The following is a 23,526-nucleotide window of genomic DNA, read 5'->3' as shown; positions in this document are numbered from 1 at the left end:
ACACTAAGTTCATGCCAGAGACAGCCTCTGCTCCCCTTACTAGGGACCCCACTAGGAAACTGAGTCTGTGGGCTACATCTGAGCCAGGGTTTTAGGTCCTCTCCATGCATTGTCCTTGGTTGGGGTATCATTGTCTTCAGGGCCCCCAGGACTCAGTTTTTATGGCTCTGTTGGTCTCCTTTTGGAGCTCCTGTCCCCTCCAGGTCTTTCTATCTCCCCCTTCTTTCATAATATTCCCTTCACTCTGCCCAAAGTTTGGCTATGAGTCTCAGCCTCTGTTTCGATACCTCAATCAGTAGAGTCTTTCAGAGACCCTCTCTCATAGGTTCCTGTCCTGTTCCCTGTCTTCTGCTTCCAATGTCTGTTGCATTTGTCCTTCTGAATGAGGATTAAGCATCTTCCCTGCCAGTGAGTTTTTGAGATGTTCATATTCAGGATGATATTTCTCTCATAATTGTCTGCATCACTAGTGATTTGCCCAGACTTCATAGAAGCCATACCCAACATAGCACAGATACTTTGTTCCTGACCACAATGAGAGCTGGTAAGATTCTGCATGCATACAGCATATTTGACATGAAGACTGCTCCCTGGGTTAGTATTTCGTGATATGTCCATTAAATCAGTCAACTCTGGTGGAAGTGAGAGTGCCGGCACCCCAGTGATGTTTGCTCCGGAAGCTGACCAGGTGAGTACTACAGTCTATCCAGTGAGCCAGTCAAGACACACCTCCAAGACAATAATGTCTACAAGAGTACTCTCATCCCCTTTTCTTCTACATAGGTTATCCAGGTACCTCCCAAGGCCGTTTCTTTACTGCTGATGAAATGTAAACACCCGTCTCCTGCTCTTGCCACAGGACAGTCCTACAGCCATGCTTTCCTTTTTGTGATAGACTAGACTCTCTCAAACTGTGAGTCAAAGTCTGTCTTTCCTTAAGTTTTACCGTTTTTGATAACAATTTTCTCATATAATATATTCCCATTATACTCTCTCCTCCCTTTACTTCTCCCAGTTTCCCCTACCTATCTACCCATCACAATCCATTCTCTTTCTGTCTCTCATGGGGAAACAGGCCTCTAAGGGATAATAATAAAATATAAGATAATAACAAAAACTAATACATTTGAATTGGACAAAATAAACAGAAGGAAAAGAGCCCAAGAGTTAGCACAAGAATCAGAGACCCACTCATTCTCATGCTCAGGAATCCCATAAAAACACTAAACTGGAAGGCATAATATATATGCAGAGGACCTGGTGCAGACCCATGCAGGTCCTGTGCATGCTGCCTCAGTCTCTGTGAGTTCATGTGAGCTTTCCTTATGCCAATAGAGATCTTATTTTCTTGGTTGACTTCATCCCCTCTGACTTTTATACTCTTTTGCCACCTTTATACAAGGTTCCCTGAGCCTTGATGAGGATTCAATTGAGACACCCTGTTTAGGGCTGAGTGTTGCAAGGTCTCTCCCTGCCCACCACCACCCCCTTATTTATTTATTTATTTATTTATTTACTTATTTATTTATTTATTTATTTATTTATTTATTTACTTATTTATTTATTTATTCATTCATTCATTCATTCATTCATTCATTCATTCATTCATTCATTCATTTATTTATTTATTTATTTATTTATTTATTTATTTATTGTCCCAGACAGAGCTTTTCTGTGTAATAGAGCACTGGATGTCCTGGACTCGAATTCACAGAGATCCACCTGGCCTCTGCCTCCTAGACGCTGAGATTAAGGACAGCCACCACAACCACAACTGGCCTGTTCTAAGATCTTTTACTCTGTGTGTAATGTCTGGCTCTGGGTCTCCATATCTGTTCCTATCTGCAGGATTAAGCTTCTCTAATGATGAATGAACAAGGCACTGATTTATGAGTATGGCAGAATATCCTTGAATCATTTTATTGATATAGCCATCTATCTGTCTGTCTGTCTAATCATGTATATGCATGCATGTCTCTCTGTCTGTATCTATCTATCTATCTATCTATCTATCTATCTATCTATCTATCTATCTATCTAACTAACCAACTATGTTACCCCAGGTACTTAGGCTATCTAGTCTCAGGTTCTTGGTCAAACAAGCAGTGTTGGTATGGATTCCATCTTGTGGAGTTGGTCTTAAGTCAAATGCTACATTGGTTGGTTACATCCACAAGCTTTAGGCCACCATTGCCCTAGCCTATCTTGCAGACAGGGCAGCACTGTAGATCAAAAGGTTTTGTTTGCTTGTTTGTTTATTGGTTTTTTGAGACAGGGTTTCTCTGTGTAGCTGTCCTGGAGATCAGACGATTTATAGCTGTTTCTTTTGTTAGAGAATGATATTTTAAACCAAGATCGAGGGACTGAATACCATTGGCCTGTGATTGCTTTTAAGCTCTTCTAGAACTAGAAAATGAATTTATGGATTATAACCCGTATGTGTATGTATGTGTTGATATCTGGACTGTAATCTAGAATTACATTCTAGATTCATTCTGGCTTTCCTGTTACTTATGTGAAACCTCCATTTCCAGAACATCTGCAGTACATTCTTTGTTTGATGTAGTCTGTGTATAAAAGTAGTTTTAGAATTGTTCATCTCTGTCTTGTAAAAAAACTAACCATTGTCAACTACAGTGCAGTGTAGTTTGTTATGTATAGTTTGTATAGTTATGTATAGTTATGTATAGTTTGTAGTCATACCATTATTTTCAAAATTATGTAAGGCATCATTTTATCCCTTCTTCCCTACAGACTTTATGTCGTGTTTTGAAGTACAATTAGATTATTTTTGTCATAGTCTGTCTTTGGATTCCCCCTTCCTTCTGCTTCATGGTTGATTTAAAAAAAAAAGAAAGAGACCTTTGATACGGTTTCATGAGTAAAGATGCTTGTTGTCAAGTCTGATGACCTGTTTGATCTGTGACTTTTACAAGTTCTTTGATTTTCACATGCATGCTATGGTACATGAATATATACGTGTGTGTGCATGTAAACAAGTAAATGAATATTATAACGCAAATATATTTAAATGTATAGATTAAGAATTAATTTTCCTTTCCTCCAGGATTAGAGAACATCCTTCCTTCTTTCTAAGAAATGTTTTTCTTCCCAAGGGCTGCTGCCTTGGCCTGGGTATCCTGTTGTCAGGTGTCATGTCTGAGTCTCTTATTGTGTCCCTTGGCAAGTTCTTTCTCTTGTAGGTGCTTTCCTCTCTGTGTTTGTATCAGTACCATATTATTTTACTTTTTCCAAATTTAAGGCATGTTTTTTTTATTGTGTAACCCTAAGTTCCCTTCATATTTGTCCTGTTTTGTTTCATGTCTTCTGATTTTACCTGTTATTACCTATTATCAGCAACCTGAGTCATTTTATCAAGTTTAAAACATGACAAGTAGTTCTAGCAGCATTTTTTTTTTCATTTTGATTTCTGTTTGTTTTTGAGACAGGGTTTCTCTCTGTAGCCTTGGCTTGCCTTGAACTCATAGAGATCCACCTCTGCTTCTGCCTCCCCAAATGCTGGGATTACAGGTGTGTGCCATTGAGCCTGGCTTCCAGAAGCATTTTGTAAATTGAAATTATTTTAAATTTTCTGTTTATTTGGGGGAAGAGTTGTTATCTGTGCAATACTGAAATTTTGAATTGAGGATCTCTCCACCATTATCAATTGTGTAGTGTTTCTGTGCGTTTCTAGTTTTTTTTTTTATGTCATTTGTATCTATAAGCTATAAGTTTAATACTAAAATACTGATTAATCTTTCAATAAACTGACCTGATTAAGGATATACTTCTGATCACCTCTGGAACACTGCTTCTGTGATAAGGTACTTGGTGAGTATCCTGTGAAGTGTGAGGCTACTTTTGTGAATTCTTACAAGCTGTGTTTTGGATGTTCAGGCTAAGACTGCCTATTCCATCAGTGAGTTACAATTACAAGAATTACTTAAAACAGATGACTAGTTTTCGGTTTCTTTGAGAGTTAGTTTCACTTCTGTTAATTTAAGAAAATGTTCTCAGAAGTCTTTTGTTTGTTTTGCTTATTCTTACTTTCAAAAATGCCCTCCCCCTTTACCTTAAACTCTTCTGAGCTTAGAATTATTTTGTATGTAAAAGCAGAGGTAAGAAGAACCACTTAATGTTATTGCTGTGCATTTAAAAATATTTTACTATATACATATTTACATAATTTTCATGCTGCCAGAACCTTCAGCTTTTTATCAGAATTTTCATCTTAAATTAGCTCCTTAGTTCCTTGTGAATTGTATGTAACTGTTTCTTTGCGGTGTTTTTTCTTTTATAAGTGCAGTCTTCATTAACTACTAAACTATGGTCTTACATTAGAAAAGCACTATTTAAGGACTAGAAAGTACTTGCCTTATAAGCATGAGGACCTGAGTTTGAGTTCAGCACCCGAGTAAAATGTTGAGCATGGTAGATCTCCAGGGAGGGTCCCTTGGGTTCCTGAGTAGCCTGTCTAGCCTAATTGTGAGCTCCCTTTGTCAGAGAAGATAGTGTGTGTGAGGACAAGCTTGAGGTTGTCCTCTGTCCTCTGAACAGTGTTCACATGTTTGCATTGGCTCCCCTTTCCTCACAGATGAGCACAGAGGAAGACTATGAAAGGCAGTCCTGATGAGACCTGATAGGCTAGGGTCAGATGGAAGGGAGGAGGATGTCCCCTGTCAGTGGACTGGGAAAGGGACATAGGAGGAGATGAGGGAGGGACGAAGGGCTGTATTGGGAGGGGTCAAGGGTAGGGATACAGCTGGGATACAAAGTGAATAAATTGTAATAAATAAAAAGTTATGGGCTGGAGAGATGGCTCAGAGGTTAAGAGCACTGGCTGTTCTTCCAAGGGTCCTGAGTTCAATTCCCAGCGACCACATGGTGGCTAACAGATGGTTATCTATGAGATTTGGTGCCCTCTTCTGGCGTGGAGGCAAATGTGGGCAGCATGCTGTATAAATGGTTAATAAAACTTAAAAAAAAAAAAGGTTATATTAAAAAATAAATTAAAACAAAAAACCGAAAAGAAGTATTTAAAAAGTTGAATATAAGAAAATAATGCTAGAGATTTTCCTCATTGAAATTTGGAAGTAAAATCAGGTTTATTGATATTGCAATAAGTCATGCTTAAGAAAATCTTTGACACTGCATCTGCCTCAAATCTTGCCTTTTTACTCCTGTCACTCCCCTTTTCTGCTTTAGAAGTTAAGAGTAGGAAAACCTGAAGTGGGTTGGTTGTTGGACCATGGTTCAAGAAAGGAATTGTATGAGAATTGAGTGCTTGTGAGAAAACTCTTAAGAAAACAAAATGAGTCCTGTGATTTAAGTTTTTTTAGAATATGGAATTATTCTTGGAATGTGTTTTCGTGCTCCTCCCAGGTGTAGCAGATAGGAGTGGGTTTACTCCAGATTATTCATTCCAAGTGGCTCTTGCTCCTATGGAACACGTGTTTTTGCCATGTGTAGCTTGCCCCTCCTGAGTGTACGCTGTCCTCGGATGATTCCTCTTAGCCCTCAGAGTATTATCTGCTGCCCTGAATAAAGGTGGCTGTTGCATAAGACCTCAGCTGCCTCATTTCTCGGCCCCATTCTCCCAGGTCACAGTGCCCTGAGAGTGGCGACAGTGCGTGAGCAGTTGCTGTGGCATTGGAGGCCTTTCTTGTCGTGCTGTTCTTTGACTCACTGGTTTTATTCAGTTCCTCATACAGTCTTATGTTTTTTGGTGTTGGTTGGTTGTTTGTTTTAATGCTCACGAAGTAGGACTGATAATCCTTTGGCTAACAGGTTTCCCTTCTCCCATAGATTCATCTGAAAATTACATTAAGGCAAAGACTTTTGAGGGCTTCTGTGCATTACATCTTGGTGTGAGTCAAGGACACTGGAAGATCACACAGATTCTTTTGGAAGCTGGAGCAGATCCTAATGCAACCACTTTAGAAGAAACCACACCATTGTTTTTAGGTGACGTATGCTATTTTTGGTACAGATGTACTTTTAAAAATGTTTTTGTTAGGGAAACTGTTAGAGGATGTTCTTGGGCAAATATTTTACGTGCTTCCTTTGATTTTGAAACTGAAAGGCTATTTTTAAAGATTTTTCTCTTGTTTTTCTACCCTTGGGTGGTGGTAATATTTGGGACTTGAAAATGTTTAAAGCTGAGAAATCCATTTTGAATTGAAGCTGCCCAGTTAACCATGACAGTGCTGAAGACCAATGGTGTTTGGTTGGAGCAGTCGTTCAAGTTTATCTGCTAAAACCTGTTTGCTTTTTCTTCATATGAAAAGATTAAGGTTCTATGAAAGAAATAATCACTTGTTGCCTATGGATCATGAGTCAGACTTCTTCAGTGAGGAACTTTTATTTTCTTAAGGATCACAGCCAAATCCTGAGTTATATACTTCCAATAACAACAGCTTTTTTCTTTTTATTCCTTTCTTCTGTTTGATTTTGTTGGGTTTTTAGGAACATATTTTTACCATAAGATTGCCAGAGATATGAGGAGAAATTGCCAGAGAAACTCAGAAGATACCTTTGAAGTAGGATTAGTATATCTAGACTCTAGTTTTGGTCATACCACATATAATTTGTATATACTCATTTACTGTATGTTTGTTGCTTCATTTATAAAATGAGAGTATTTTATCGAGATTTTGTCATTCACATGATAATAAAATATCTGTGGAAGTACTTTCTCTTTGTGAATATAAAAATCTTTAAAAATTTTACATATAGTAAAATTCAGTTTTAAGGGTTGCATGTGTGTGCGCGTGTGCGTGCATGCATGCATGTGCACTCACATGTATGTAAAAACCAACGTAAGAAAGACATTGGGTGTCCTGGTCTGTCACTATGAACGGATTTCCTTTGACACAGATTTATCTTACTGAACCCTAGTCACTCTGTCTCTGCCACCATATGTTCCCCTGAGGTTATAGGTGTGTGGCCATGCCTGGGGTTTCATGTAGGTGCTAGGAATTTGAACTCAGGGCATGATGTTTGTGTAGCAAGCACTTTTAGCTGCTGAACCCTCTTCTAAGCCCTGGTTTCTAAGACTTTTGATAGTCAGCTTCGAAGCTACAGAATCATTCCATCACCAACAGATTCTGTCTTCCTGTTTGGTTTTTGTTTGTTTGGTTTTGTTATGTCACAGGGTCTCCCTGTGTAGTTCATGATTTGGCCTTGATCTGGCAGTGGTCTTTCTGTTTCTGCCTCTCGAGGGCTAGGATTACAGACATGTGCCTTCCATACCAGGCTTTGTGCTAGTTTTAATTTTTCATCCCTAACACCACTGCTGGCATCCACTGACATGTTCTCATTCTCCTAGTTCACTTTCACAGAATGGATATGCAAAGCAATGTACTAGGTAACCTTCGAGATTACCTTTTTTTAAACTTAGCATAATGCTTTTGGAAATCATCTTTATTGTTACATGTCCTGATGGTATATTCCTTTTTATTCATGGGTAGTACTGTATTTCATTATATGGATGTACCATTGTTTACCCATTTGAATTGCCTTCAGTGTTTGACAAATCTGGTATGAATATGTGCAGTCAGTATTGTGTGATTATGTATTCATTTTTCTTGATGTGCTAAGTATGTACTTCCCTCTGGAGAACAATCTAGAGGCTTTTATAAGCTGTTCTACCATTTTCTATTCCCTTGATAAATATTTTAGAGTTTCAGTTGCTTCATATCTCAACACTTTCAGTCAGTCTTCATAGGAGTTTAGTGGTGTCTCACTTAGTTTCAATTTTCATTTTCTAATAACCAGTGTTAGCATTGATCCTGAGTGCTTTAGTACTTAAGTGTGAACTTCTTAAAAGCAGTGATAGTTCTCCTAGTTGTATAACTACCATATGATGATCAAAACAGGAAGTTAATGTTGTTACAGCACTATGATTTGTATATTATCTTTGGAAACATTTATTATTTTGTGTTTATAGTGTTTTGCCTTCATGTAGTCTATGCACTGTGTGCAGGCCTGGCAGCTGTGAGCTCAGAGGAGGAGTCAGAATGGTGTTACAGGTAGCTGGGAGCTGCCGTGTGCGTGCAGGGAATTGACCCCATGTCCTCTGGAAGAGCAGACAGTGCTCTTAACCCCCGAGCCATCTCTCTGTCCCAAGTACTACTAGGATTCAAGGAGTGCACCACCACTGCTTGCCTGATTTTCAGTGTTCTTAGTAATAAAGAAAAAAAAGAGGGGGTTCAGTTGATTAAGCATCAGTTTTTAACATTCATGTGTCACATCTTTGGCTTTTTGTGATTCTGAGCAGACAGTTGCACCAGTATTGTCTGCTAACCTTTATTTTTCAGACTTGTATGGCATTTTACATTTTTCTTTTCTTTTTCTTTTTTTCTTTCTTTCTTTTTTTTTTCTGGAGGAATGATGTTTAGGGTGTGTTGTTCCCTTTTCAAAGAAGTTATATTCTCCTTGGATGTTACAGCATTTTTTCTTCATGTCCAGTTACTACTGAGCCTGATACTAGTAGCTAATACGGGTAAAACCAGTAGATCAAGTGGGTTGTGGGGCAGAATATAGTTATGGAATCTTCCAAGGTGATTGACTAGAAAAATCAACATGAGTGATTTGCTGGGTATGATTGTGACTGAACACACGTCCAAGTGTAGAGAGCCGGAGCGTTGATGCTGTGTGGAATGAAATTATCTTCCGTGGACAGAGTGTGCCACTGTTGTAAAACACAATGTTGCCTTCTCTTCCTTCTTTCCTTGCTTCCTTCCTTCCTTTCTTTTTAAAATTTATTTAATTTTATTTTATGTGCATTAGTGTGAAGGCGTCAGATCCCTTGGAATTGGTGTTACAGGCGGTTGTGAGCTGCCATGTGGGTACTAGGAATTGGACCTGGCTTCTTTGGAAGAGCAGGCAGTGCTCTTAACCACTGAGCCATCTCTCCAGCCCAAAAGCATATCATTGCCATCATAATTATCATCACTTTCTTCTTCGATTTATTTATTTATTATTTATATATCATTCTGCTTACCTATGTGCCTGCACTCCAGAAGAGGGCACCTGATCTCACTTTAGATGGTTTTGGAAGAACAACCAGTGTTCTTAACCTCTGAGCCATCTGTCAAGCCTGCTTTCTTCCTTTCTTGGCTTGCTTGCTTCCTTCTATTCTTCCTTCCTTTTTCTGTCTAAAAGATGTCTTATTCTAGCCCAAGCTGGCCTGACCTGGAACTCATAATGTATCGCAAGGTAATGTACTTTTGGAAGTTCTGCCTTAGCCTCCAGAGTGCAGGGATTATAGACACATCCTGCCATACTTGGCTAAGGATTGAACTTTTCAGTTTGATTTCAGGATTTAACATGAGAACAGTCAGAAACTGTCTGCTGATTTTTTTTTTTTTAAACAAGATTGCCAGCATATAGCTTAGGTTTATGTTTTAATAACGAGTCTGCCCTTCCTCCTTTCCTTCCTTTTCCCCCTCTTCCCTTTCTTCTTTATGTTCTAACAGGTCTATTGGGGCAGTGTAAATTGATCTCAATCTTGTTATACTCCTGTGTAATTGTGCTGGGTTAAAGGTGTGTGCTTGGGTTATTACTTCTTTACCTTGTCTTGCACATTTCTCTATTTTGATCTGTGTACATAAACAGCAAATATTCTTACCATGTTACGCTCAGTTTGTGAGACCCCCAAGGACACCAGGAATCAACTCCACTGCATACACTTAGGGTGTATTTTATACAAGCTCAAGCTCAGGTCACAACCTTCCTGTTGAAGCAGGAGAGGAATGTTGTGGGGGGTTTAGGGGAACAGTGTTTTTAAAGGCAAAACCACAAGCAGGGAATTTCGAAGCCTTGGTCTATTTTAAGCACCAAGGCCATAATGATTCTGGCTTGGCCTCCTGGAAGATATTTGATTGTAAACAATGCTTGGAATGTCCTGTTAGGGAGGGGGGTGCTGGTTAGCAAGCACATCTTGTGATCTTTCTTAGAAGCAGGGCTAAGTGACCTTGGTCACCATCAAGGGGCCATCTGGGTGGGGGACTACGGGCCATCTGGGTGCGTTGCCAGGCAACGGTATCTCTCAAGCACAAGCCTGGTTACTTTTCTGCAGCAGGGTGGGTCTGTCTCAACTTGCCCGCTTCTTTGTCTAAACTTGTACCCAGGACAACAGTCATGTTGCCCCAGGAATTAAATTTCAAATTTTGGACCTCTCAACCATATAACCATATAAAATAAAAAATACCCTTATTTTGAACACAATGATTATAAGTAAAAACCCAGCTAATTATTTAGGAAATAAGTTTTTTTTCTTATTTGTTATATTTAAAGGTTTTGATGAATTAGAGGCTTGAGGCCAACCTAGTGTGATTTCATAGAATAATTTCTATATGAACTACCCGGCCCAGCCCTGGTCAGCACACATTTGGCTTATGATGCTTTTTTGTTTGTTGTGTTGTTCTGAGTCTTTGCTTACTTTGTGTACCCTTCGGTGTTAAACATAGGAGTGTTGGAAGAACACGGTGTTTATAAACAATGTTGTATGCGGCTGCTTATTTCAAGATTTACCTTTGGAATGCTGCATACTTTGCTTCACAGGGCTTGTCTTTTTAACATGACTCAGTGTCTTCGTAGATAAATGTTAATTCATAAGTGATAAAAATTTTGAGTTTAGTGTTTTTAACTTGATATATATTGTATTGATACTTTGGCTGTTATTTTCAGGTTTTTCAACTGAAAAATTAATCACTTTTTTAGTGGTTTTTATGTGTTTTTACTTGGGAACATTTTACTTATTAAAAGTGAATCTGAATTTTTTCAGATAAAAAGTATGGAGTTCTTGAAGAGTTACACTGAAAAAGTATTAGTTTCATTTTTAATTGTTTACTGTTATATTTTTATGTTTCTTAATTTTTGTTTTTAAAATTTCCATGCAAAGTGTTAGCCTTCATTAGGCATTGTGGAATGAATGGTTTTTGTTGATCTTCTGTCTATGCTGTGGGGGTTCTGTTGAGAAAGTTGTCTCCAGTGCCAATGTATTCAAAGCTATCCCCCAGTTTCACTTCTGTAGGGATTTCATGTATCTGGTTTTATGTTGAGGTTTTCAATCCATTTGGACTTAACTTTTAGATAGTGTGATAAAAGTATGGGTTTATTTGCATTCTTCTACATGTAAACATCGTTTGACCACCATTTCTAGAAGATGCTGTCTTTTTTCCAGTTTGTATTTCTAGCTTCTTTATCAAAAATCAGGTGTGTGTGGATTTATTTCTGGGTCTTCAGTTTGATTCCATTGATCAACTTGTCTGTTTTTATGCCAATACTATGTTACTTTTCTTACTATAACTGTGTACAATTTAAAATGAGGAATGATGAGACCTCTAGCAGGTTTTTTTTTGTTGCTATTGTTGTTCAGAGTTGCTTTTAGCTATCCTGGGATTTTCGTTTTTCCATATGAAGTTAAGAATTGTCCTTTCAAGGTCTGTGAAGAATTGTGTTGGAATTTTTGATAGGAATTGTATTGAATCTGAAGATTGCTTTTGGTAGGATGGCCATTTTTGCTATGTTAGTCCTACTGATCCATAAGCATGGGAGATCTTTTTGTTTTCTTGTATCTTCAATTTCTTTCTTTCAAGACTTGAAGTTTTTATCATACAAGTCTTTCACCTGCTTTGTTAGTTACCCCAAGATATTGAAAATATTTCAGGCTATTGTGAAAGGGGTGTTTTCCTGGTTCTTTCTCATCCAGTTTTTCTTTGCATATAGGAGGCTTACTAATTTTTTTAATCTTTTATCCAACCAATGAAAGTATTTATTAACTAGAGGAGTTCCCTGAATTTTTAGGGTTACTTATATATAATATGTCATCTGGAAAAAAATGATATTTTGGCTTTCTTTTGTTTTCAGTTGTGTCCCCTTGGTCTCTTTCAGTTGTCTTAATTGTTCTAGCTAAAACTTTAAGTACTATATTGAATAACTATGATAAGAATGGACAACCTTGTCTTGTTCCTGAGTTTAGTGTAATTGCTTTGAGTTTCTCTACATTTAATTTGATGTAGGCTATAGGCTTTGTTGTAAATTTTCTTTATTATGTTTAAGTTTGTCTGTATCCCTAATCTCTCCAGAACTTTTATTTAATAAGCTTGATGGATTTATTTTGTCAAAGGTCTTTTCTGCATCTGAAAAAAGATCATGTGATTTTTTTTCTAAATGTTTGTTTATAGGGTGAATTACATGTACTTGTTTTTATATATGGTAGCATCCCTGAATGTTAGACATGCCTGCATGTCTGAAATGAAGTCTGCTTGGTTCTGATGGATGATGTTTCTGATGTGTTCAGTTTGCAAGTATTTTATTGAGTTTTGCATATATGTTCATAAGGAAAATAGACCTGTAATTCTCTTTTTTTCTTGTTGAGTTTTTAATGTGATTTGGATAGCAAAGTAACTGTGGCTTTATAGAATGATTTGGGCAATGTCTCTTCTATTTCTATTCTGTGGAGTAATTTAAGGGGTATTGACATTAACTCTTCTTTGAAAGTCTGGTAGAATCTGTACTAAAACCATCTGGCCCTGTGCTGTGGGGTTTTTTTTGGGGTTTTGTTGTTGTTTTGTTTTGTTTTGGGGGGAAGCTTTTAATGATTGATTATATTTTATCAGGGGTTATAGGCCATTTTAAATTGTTTTTCTGTTCTTGATTTGGCTTTGGTAAATGATACATATTGAGAAAATTATCCATTTCTTTCAGATTTACCAGTTTTATGGAATACGGGTTTTTAAGTATGTCCTTAAAATTCTCAGCTTCCCTGGTGTCTGCTGCTACATCTCTCCTTTTCACTTCTAATTTTGTTGATTTGGGTACTCTCTCTCTGTGTCTCTCTCTCTGCCTTTTAGTTAGTTTGGCTAAGGGTTTGTCTGTCTTGATTTTCTCAAAGAACAAATTCTTTGTTTCATGTATGTATGTATGTATGTATGCATGTATGTATTTATTACAGTTTATTCACTTTGTATCTCAGCTGTAGCCCCCTCCCTTTTTCCCTCCCAATTCTGCCCTCCCTCTTCTTCCCTGTGCCCCTCCCCCAGTCCAGTGATAGGAGAGGTCCTCCTCCCCTTCCATTTGATCCTTGTCTATCCGGTCTTATCAAGACTGGCTGCATTGTCTTCCTCTGTGGTCTGGTAAGGCTGCTCCTCTATCAGGGGAAGGTGATCAAAGAACCAGCCACTGAGTTCATGTCAGAGACAGTCCCTGTTCCCCTTACTAGGAAACCCACTTGGACACTGAGCTGCCATGGGCTACATCTGTGCGGGGGTTCTAGGGGGTTCTAAGTTATCTCTATGCATGGTCCTTGGTTGGAGTATCAGTCTCAGAAAAGACCCCTGGGCCCAGATTTTTTTTTCTCTCCTTGTGGAGCTCCTGTCCTCTCTAGGTCTTTCTATTTCCCCTTTCATAAGATTCGCTGCACTCTGCCCAAAGTTTGGCTATGACTCTCAACATCTGCTTTGATACCTTGCTGGGTAGAGGCCCTCTATGGTAGGCTCCTGTCCTGTTCCCTGTTTTCTCCCTCTTACAATGTCCATCCCGTTTGCCTTCCCCCCCCCATTTTCTCTGTTTCTATTATATTGATTTCAGCTCTGAGTTTGATTATTTTATGTCTTCTATTCCTCTTGGAGATGTTTGCTTCTTTTTGTTCTAGAGCTTTCAGGTGTGAGATCTCACTAATTTCTTTATGAAGGCACTTAATGCTAGAACTTTCCTTTTAGCACTGCTTTCATTTTGTGCCATAAGTTTGGGTGTGTTGTGCATCTTTTCACTTTAAATTCTTATTTCTGTGTTGACCCATTTTTTTATTCAGTAGAGAATTGTTAGTTTTCATGAGTTTATAAATTTTCTGTTGTTTCTCTTGTTGATATCTAGATTTAACCCATGGAGTTCTGATAGCATACAGGGAGTTTTTTCAATTTCCTTGCATCAGTTGAAACTTGCTTGTATCCAAGTATGTGTTCAGTTTTGGAGAAAGATACATGAGGTGCAAAGAAGGTGCATTGTTTTTTGTTTGGGTGAAATGTTCTGTAAATATCTGTTAGGTCCTTTTGGTTTACAGCATCTGTTAACTTTGGTATTACTTTGTTTAGTTTTTGTCTAAATAACTTAATCTTTGAGGAGATAGGGGTATCAAATTCTCCCACTATCAGTGTATGATTTAAGCTGTAGTAGTGTTTCTTTTACAAACTTGTGTTTGGGGCATAGATGTTAAGAACTGAAATGGTATCTTTATGGAATTTTTCTTTGATGCATTTTTAGTGTCTTTCCCTTATTTCTTTTGATTAGCTTTGGTTTGAAGTCTATCTTGTTAGATATTAAAGTGGCTACACTAGCATGCTTCATAGGTCCATTTGCTTAGAATATCTTTTTTATTACTTTTTCATTACATTATTCATTTACACTGAAGTAATGTCTATCCTTGATGTTGAATTGAGGTTTGTTTTTTTTTTTGATGCAGCAGAACAATAGATCCCCTTTATGCATCCGTTCTTTTATTCTGTGTCTTTTTTTTAAATTGGGAAATTGAAACTGTTTATATTGAGAGCTATCAATGACCAATTAGTGTTGATTCCTGTTATTTTATTGTTTGTGATGGTGGTTTTGGTGTTGTAGTGTGTGTGTGTTTGTCTGTCTGTCTGTCTCTGTGTTTTTCTTCTTTTTGCTGATGTGAAATTATTTATTTCCTGTGTTTTCTTGGGTGTAGCCTCATTTATAAATTCCTAGTGCTTATCTGTGCTTATCATGATCTCCAGGACATAAGGAAGACTTCCAAATAGGGCCAGTTGTTTAGATAAAAAAAAAAAAAAAAAAAAAAAAAAAAAAAAAAAAATTCCCTAAATGCAAAAGGGATAGTAAGTTTAGGACTTTCCTAAAAATATTCACATACAGTTTTCATACAGAAAAGACATAAAATGAATCATACTGCAGAGAATCTCCTAGAATGCAATATACAGAGACCAAAACCTAAAAGTGAGAGACAGAATGACAGCAAGTATAACATTGGGCTCAGCTTTACTAGATCTGTGTCACACAGCTGTGCTGGCTACATGACATTAGCTGTTTTCAGTGGATATGGCTGTTCCAGATAGGCATCTCTTTTTTTAGGATATATAAATTTTCTTAACACCACTGGCATATACCCAAAAGGTGTTCTACCAATACAACAAGGACACTTGCTCACCTATGTTCATAGAAGCTTTATTAGTAATAGCCAGAATCTGGAAACAACCTAGATGTCCCTTGGCCAAAGAATGAATAAGGACTGGGCTATATTTACACAATGGAATACTGCTCAGCTGTTAAAAAGAAGGCAATCATGAAATTTGCAGACAAATGAATGGCACTAGAAAAGATCATCTGAGTGAGATAACTCAGAACAAGAAAGACACATATGATATCTACTCATTTATAAACAGATTTTAGCCTGTACTGGATAAACATACTACAATTCACAGACCCAGAGAAGTAACAAGAAGGACCCAAGGGAGGATGCTTAAATATTCTCAGAGGGGGAAATAGCACAGACAGCAGAATTGGTTAAAGAGAGGAAACAAGGTGGGAGAGGGAGCACAGAGAGAAACAAGGGGATCAGCCCTGTGGCGATCAGGGAAGGGGGTGGACAGAGGGCCAGCAGAGAAGAAGAGAAACCATGGGCGGGGCCGTCTGTGTGACAAGCTGGAGACCTACGACAGGGTAGGCTTCTGGGAGGATATGAAGATGACTTTAGCTGAGATTTCCTAGTAGCAGGGGTCATGGAGGCTAAAGAGGACACCCTCTAACTAGACCGGACTCCTAGTGGAGGGAGGAGAACACCAGCCAACCCATGAAAACTTTTACCAAAATATACCCTGCCTATAAGATGTGCAGGGATAAAGATAGAACAGAGACTGAGGAAATGTCCAACCAATGCCTGGCACAACTTGAGGCCCACCCCATGGGAGAGAGCCAACTCCTGACACTATTAATGATACTTTGCTATGCTTGTAGACAGGAGCCTAGCATAGCTGTCCTCTGAGAGGCTCCTTTCAGCAGCAGATTGAAACAGATGCTGAGACTCACAGCCAAACATGGGGTGAAGCTTACAGAGTCTTCTGGAAAAGTGGGGGAAAAGATAGAAGGACCTGGAGGGGACAGGAGCTTCATAAGGAGACCAACAGAGCAACCAACAAAGGTCCAGAAGGCCTTGGGGAGACTGAAGCACCATCCATGGACTGGACCTAGTCCCCCTATACAGATGTAGCTTATGGGCAGCTCGGGGTTCATGTGGGTGTTCAGCTAAGGGGAGCAGAGGCTATCTCTAATATGGATTTTGTTGCCTGGATTTTGACCACTTCCCCCTGGTAGGGCTGCCTCAATAGGCCACAGGGGAAGAGGATACGCTCAGTCCTGATGCGACTTGATGTGCTGGGGTGGGTTAGTAGGGGAGGCTCCCCTTTTCTGAGTAGTAGAGGGGCATAGGGGAAAGAGAGAACGAGGGAGGGTCGGATAAGGGGGAGAGGGGAAGGGGCTATGGTCAGGATGTAAAGTGAATAAATAGATTAATAAAAATGTTTTCTGGAACATTGAGGTGGGATTCTTTTCCTTCTATTTCTATTATTCTTAGGTATAGTGGTTTGAATGAAAATGACCTGCATATGCCCCTAGGGAATGGCACTATGGGGAGGTGTCGACCTGTTTGCCGGAGCCAGCCAGCAGAGTCAAACGGTTCTTGAGTCGGGAGTGAGGATTAATATTATTTAAATAAACATACAGCACACAGGAAACTTTTTTTTAAAGGTCCAGACTCGACAGCAAAAGGCAGACTGCTGCAGCAAGCAGTGCCAACAGCAAGCCTCAAGTCTCTGCCTCCAGCTTACTGTTTCCTAACTTAGATTTCCCACGTTATACTTGCTATTTGTGAAATCTTAGGTCTGGTTCATGCTCCACGTCCTCCAAGCTCTCTCCTCCAGCTCTGCCCTCCTCGTGCTTTCTTCTCGTGCTTTTTCCTGGAGCTCCTGCTCCTTCTCGCCCCTTCCTGTTCTCTAGCTCCTCCCCTCTTTCCTGTCCTCTGGCTCCTCCCATTGCACAACATTGTATCTAGTTGCTTTATTTGTGTCCTGTTTACACAAGAGTCAGCCTTCTTCTGCAGTAACTGTCTTTTTATTGTAGAGTTTCTAAGCCAGAGTAGAAATATCTCAGAACAATGGTTTAATTTGCACAAGGAGCCTGAGGAAGAGGTGTGATCCTCATAAGCTCTCCTACCTGCTGTCACAAACAAAAGGAGATGGACTTGCAAATTCTCTGCCATTACTAAAGGCCTGCTAAAAGCCATCTCTCCACCGAGATTTAAATATCAAAGCTGGCTGCTTGGAGTCACGGCTCCCGACACCTGTTGGAGAAAGTGTCTTATTAAGGATGGGCTTCGAAGTTTCACCTGCTCAAGCCAGGTCCAATGGCTCACTCTGTCTTTTTGCTTCTTACTGATTCTGTTGTAGAAGTCTCAATGCCTTCTCCAGCACCATGTCTGCCTGCATACTGCCATGCTTCCTGCCGTGATGATAACTCACTAATCCTCTGAACTTGTATGCTAGGTTCATAAACGTTCTCATTTGTAAGAGTTATCATGGTGTCTCTTCACAGTAATGGAAACCTTAATTGAGATATTAGATTTTTTTTTTCCTGTAGTGTCCAAGATTTCCTGGATGTTTTGTGTCAGGTGTATGGACCTTGGCATGGACCCTCCGTGCTACCGCCCTGCCACTGCCGTATCATCATTAGATATCATAACAGGAATCCTCAGAGTAATAACTTACTACAATAAGTCATAAATGTGGATCACTTCTTACGAAGTTGGTTCCTGTAAAGAGAATTCTGCTGTATGAATTAAAAACTTTGTCTGCCCAGTTCCTTGTTGCCTGCTGGGAGCAGAGGCAGCCACTCTTGGATTTGTCCTTCCTCTCCTGGATTCGTCCCTCCAATAAATCTCTTTTAACAGATTTATTGTCTAATGTGACTCATCATAAGAAGCAGTGAAAAAGAGGAGAGGAAAGAAGAATTGAAGAAGCGGAACTTAGGCTCCTAAGCTGCTCAGCTCATCATGGGTTGGGTTAACCTTCTCCTGGGAGCCACAACTGCTGGAGAAGGAGCAGAGCTCAGTCTCCAGAGCTCCTCATCAGGGTTTGGGGTGACCCTCCTCTGCGAGCTACAGTGTCTCTGCTGAGGAGGCCTCCTCTCAGAGCTGTGTGGTTCCTGGGCTCCCGTGTCTCAGGAGACCCCTGGGATACTGTCCTACCTCAGATACCTTCCCAGCTCTCAGTTGTTTCTTGGACGCCTTTCCATCCAAATACCAGGAAGGCAGGCCAGCAACAATAGTAGCAGCAGAGGTTGTGACTGAGTCAGTCACCCTGATGCTTATCTTTCTCTGGTTATATGCCAAGTACCTTCCACTATATTCAATGCTAGGCAGTATAGGTGAAGTTTCTAGTTGAGGAACCAGCCTGATTTCTCCATGTTGGATGGCATAAGTAAGTATTGTCTTAAGTATCAGGGCCTTACCAATAGTTACTCCTGGCTCTTATGATAGGAAAATGATTTAAAAAACAACAAAAAACCCTTTCTGTCTTTTATTGGCAGACTGCTTTTCCTGACTAGTTATTCTGGACTGTGTACCCTGTTTCACACTCAGCCTCATTTTTAGCAAACTAGAGCTACATTGTCACCATTATCAGAATAAATGTTTACTTCTTACTTCCTTCCCGTCTATGTCTTTTCATATATCATTTTGCATGCACATGGAGGCCTAGGCATATATAAGTGAAATTGAGCTAAGACAGTTGTGATATGTTTGGGAATGATCATAGTATTGTCCATTCCAAGGTGTATAAAATCATAAGGACATCACTGAAGTGTCAGCCTACAGACATCTTTTTTGTGACACTAATCTCTCTAACTATTGTATTGCAGCTGTTGAAAGTGGACAGATAGATGTGGTGAAGCTACTGCTTCAGTATGGAGCAAATGTCAATGGATTCCATTCTATGTGTGGATGGAATTCCTTGCACCAGGCTTCTTTCCAGGTAATCTCTGAATTTATTATTTCATTTTCATGTAAATTGTATGTTTTACTTTTTAAAGGCAGTTCTATACAGTTTTGATTTGTTTACCTGTGATTTATGATAGTTAGTACAGTACAGAAATGACAATCTAGCTAAATACTAGCGATCATTTTAAATAAGCCAGCTGTCGTAGTGGCTAGAGCAGCTTTCGATTATAGGGATTATATAAGCTTAAAATGTTGGTCACGTAGTAATGAAACTAGCAGTATACATGGGATACAAACTGATAAGGAAAAATGTCATGTTTTATTGTTAATTGTATGTTTAGAAAACATGATAGCTCCCTACTGCTTGAGTTAGTAAACTAACTACATAGGTCTAATGATTATAATTGGTAGAGGCCAGTCTTTAATGGGCCTATACTTAATAGGCTGTATAGAAGTGTAGGGTAATCTTTTTCATCCAATGTAACAAGACTGCATTTTTTTTTTTCTTGTAGGGTTTTGTTTTTTTGTTTTTTGTTTTTTTTTCCTGAGAAGATGAGAAAAGTAAAGCACAACAAGCAAGAGTTTTTCCTAACTTAAAATACCTGTCTGTGCTTTAGGGAAGCGCTGAGACTGTACAGCTACTTCTTAAAAGAGGAGCAGACAAAGAGTGCCAGGATGACTTTGGAATCACACCTTTGTTTGTGGCTGCTCAGTACGGGAAGCTGGAGAGCTTGAGTATACTTATTTCATCTGGTAAGGGCCACAGCATTTATGTTCAGATGATCCTTGTTTTCAATAGCGTTCCTAGGAAGAATGATTCTTGAGTCAGGGGATGAGTAGTCCTAGTTATTATTAAGTATGTTACCAGCTAAAGGTTTCTCTGTCACTACCATTACACTTGTAACACTGCTGGAGACGATGGTGACATCTTTTAGTGACATTTTCTGACCTGAAGGGTTCACCCTAATACGGCTTTTAAAGTCTCAATGTGTGTTTGGGCTCTGAAGGAGTTAAGAAATCATGGGTAGTTGGAGGGAAAGACATACCGCCAGATTTGCAGATTGGTCTACATAATGAGTCCCAGGGCATCCAGGACTGCATAGGGAGACAAATAAAATAAGATAAGATAAAATAAAGTTTAAAAAAAAAGCCTTCAAATAGACAGAACAAAATTTACCTAGACACCAGGGCATAGTTTTCTTATTTTTGTTTTTTCCCCCCCTTAGAAATCTACATATTTAAGTCAAGATAGAAACTGAAAGAAATTCACCTTCGTGATGTTCAAGGTGAAAGTATCTGAGCAATGACGAGCCTGTATCTTAGAGATCTGGACCCCAATTACTTCCTAAAATGATACTTTTTACATTAAGAAGCCCAGGCTCTGGGTACTAAGTGCTAGCACAGTTGGACCATGGTGATTCTTGTATTTCTTGTAAAAATTTTTTGAAGTTGTTATAAATCATAATTTAAAAGTTATGAAGGTCTGTTTATAATGTAACCATGTGAAAAATGACTTTATTTTCAGTGTCTTTTTTTTTTTAACTTTTTCAGTTGTAGTCTTAGAGGAACTGGGTTCCTTATTTCTGTTACTTTGAAGTTATCGTATAAACTAGAAGATTGATTTTTTTTTTTTTTAAGAAGATCATTCTGTTGACTTTGTCTTATCTCATTGATTATATTTGTCTCTCAGAATCTGACAGCAGATGAAGCATCTAAATAAGATTCTAGTTGCCTGTTTGCAGTTCAGGACATTTCCACATAGTCTTTCATTTGGCCTGTGTAGCTTGTTCAAGGTGTACTTATTTAAGATCATTTTGATAAAAAGACAGTCAATCTTTTCTATTTTTTGTAGTGGTTTTCTACTGAGATATATTAGAGAAATTTTAAAATTGGCATGGTCATGTAATAGTATGAGTCTTAACATATTTAATGCGCTGTTTGCTGGTAAGATGATTAGGGAAATCTGCTGTTTTTCAAAAGTTTCTTAACAATTAAGGACACTTAAAAGCTTTTTGTTTGTTGTTTGTAGAGACAGGATTGCACTATATAGTTTTGGCTGTCCTGGAACTCACTATGTTGGCCAGGCTGACCTCAGACTCACAGAGAACGGCTTGCTTCTGCCTCTTAAATGCTGTGATTAAAGGCAAACACCACCATGCCTGGCTGCCTTTTCAACTCTCTCTATAGTAGTATTAAAATAACAGAGTTTTTGTTTTAAAATCAACTCAGCTCCATTAAAAATATCATTCCCATTTATTGTTGCCTTTACTATGTAGTACTTATAAAGGAAGGCATGTAATAGTATTTTATAGTTTTAATAGTGCACCACATGTGTGGAAGCCATATCAATTGGTAATGTTCAGCCTCATAAATCTTAGTCCAAAAATTATTTAGTGACATCAGTAAAATCTCATAATTTACACTTTCCTTGGAATTATCATCAATGTTATTCATATTTATTATTATTTTTTTAGGACAGTTTAGCCTCAAACTTGTGATCCTCTTTTCTCAGACTCTCTACAAGATATTTTGGGGATTGAGAGATGGCTCAGTGGCTAAGAGCATGTACTGCTCTCGCAGAAGGTTGGAATTCAGATCCAGCACCCATGTTAGATGGGCTCACTACTTATGGACTCCAGCTCCAAGGGAATCTGATACCCCTTCTAGCCTTCATGGATATTTGAATTCACATGCACAGATATGTGTGTACACACACATAAATCATAAGTAGACGTTAAAGTAAATCTTTAAAAAATATTTGTACTTTGAACCTATAGTGCTTATTGGGAGGGGGATTGAAATAAGTAGCCTTCATTGAATAGGATTTTTCTTAGAGTGAATTCTAAAATGTGATCATTTGTGTTCTTACTAATGCAGAGCAAAAACAATTTAAATGATTGTAAACAGGTTAGTAAAATAAGTCTATTTTTCCAATAGTATCCATATCCAGTAAGGGTAAAAGCTGTTGTACTATGAAAGCCTTTTATGGCAGTTTGAAATTTATGTTATCAGCTTTTTTCTTTTCTTTAAACATCTGTGAGGATTGTTGCTTAAATATTTTGTTTTGTGTTAGGTGCAAATGTCAATTGCCAAGCCTTAGACAAAGCCACTCCCTTGTTTATTGCTGCACAAGAAGGTCATACAAAATGTGTGGAGCTTTTGCTGTCCAGTGGGGCAGATCCTGATCTTCACTGTAATGAAGATAATTGGCAATTACCTATTCATGCTGCTGCACAAATGGGCCATACAAAGTAAGTGCTCAAAATGGAAAAAAATGGTCTCAGAATCAAAAGCTAGTAACGAGTAGATCTGATCCAGATCCTTTGCCTCCTGGTAAAATGCTTAGTAGTTCTTATCTGCAGCCAATTTGTGAGATGCCTCGATTTACTCCTCGTCTTCCCCATACTGTTTTTAGCTTTATTGACCTCCGCTAAAGCTTCCCTTTTCCCAGTCTGAAGAAGAATGGCTAGAGATGGGGTAGGTACTGAGCTTTGTCAGAATTTCTTCAGCGGATGGCCACCTTTTCCCTTCCCTTCTATTTTTATTTCAAACACCTTTAAGCAGCAATGTGATGACCTTACTTCCTAATTTGTAATATCTCCCTGTCTGCAAAAAGTGTGTGATCATTTTGGTGTGGAGCCTTCCTTTTGTGTGTCCACTCCATCTTAAACCTTTTAACTAGATTTTTTCTCTAATCTCATATTCAGTCTGGCATGTTCCTTGCTCCTGTTACTCTTTATTTGCTAGAAGTCACTAGGAAATTATTAGTCTATTTTGGAGAGAGTATGGGAATTTTAGAAATTAGTAACCTATTATGTCAATAAGAATAAGGCTCCTCATGAATCAGTATGGAGAGATTTAAAAAAATCAAGTTTCCAATCTTTAGGGTCATAATCTACAATACTGCTTCCTGTTATTAATGTTTCATTGAAAAAATAAAATGATCATTATATTTAAAACTTCAGGAAAATGGAGTTTACAAAATGGATATTTTGTTGCTGGGTAGCATATGTCCTCAAAAGGTCTTTGTAAGCATGTTTGCCTTGTGACAGTATATTTTTTTCCCCCAACTCATCTTTAAAACTTAAACAAATTTATTATATTTAAGTGATGTCAAGCAAATTTTTACTTTTAATAAAATACTTGCTTTCAACATTTGCTATTGTCTTGCTTTTTAAAAATTATTGTTAGTTCTTTGAGACTTTCATACATGTTTTGAATATTTTACCCTCCTCCAACTTTTCCCTGGTGCATACTCCCTCAATTTGTGTCCTTTACAAAAATTTTTAAATCCGTTTCTTCTAATTGTTGATTAACTTATATAGAAAAATCTTTGAACAGTTATATACTCAGCTTTAAAATGACACCAAACCTCTCGTAGGAATTTGTTCGTAATTATGCTCAATTTTGAGAATTCTTTTTTTTCCTGTTGATCTGTTTTTTTCTTCTTCTTAAAAAAATTCATTTATTCACTTTACATCCTGATCATAGCCCCC

General features: G+C 38.4%; 1 protein-coding gene across 1 annotated transcript in view; it reads left to right on the top strand.

The window, feature by feature from the left end:
* The window catches only part of Asb3 (ankyrin repeat and SOCS box containing 3), a 65,829-nt gene that overhangs the window by 32,357 nt on the left and 9,946 nt on the right, over positions 1-23,526 (top strand). Inside the window, exons 3-6 of the mRNA XM_055628747.1 lie at positions 5,806-5,964; positions 18,952-19,064; positions 19,648-19,783; positions 22,104-22,281. Of these exons, the coding sequence (XP_055484722.1) occupies positions 5,806-5,964; positions 18,952-19,064; positions 19,648-19,783; positions 22,104-22,281 (586 nt within the window). The remainder of the gene's footprint in view (positions 1-5,805; positions 5,965-18,951; positions 19,065-19,647; positions 19,784-22,103; positions 22,282-23,526) is intronic.

Source organism: Psammomys obesus, unplaced genomic scaffold (genome assembly GCF_907164565.1).
Source record: "Psammomys obesus unplaced genomic scaffold, mPsaObe1.curated_primary_1811, whole genome shotgun sequence".
NCBI lineage: Eukaryota > Metazoa > Chordata > Mammalia > Rodentia > Muridae > Psammomys > Psammomys obesus.
This window is presented reverse-complemented; position numbering and strand designations above follow the sequence as displayed.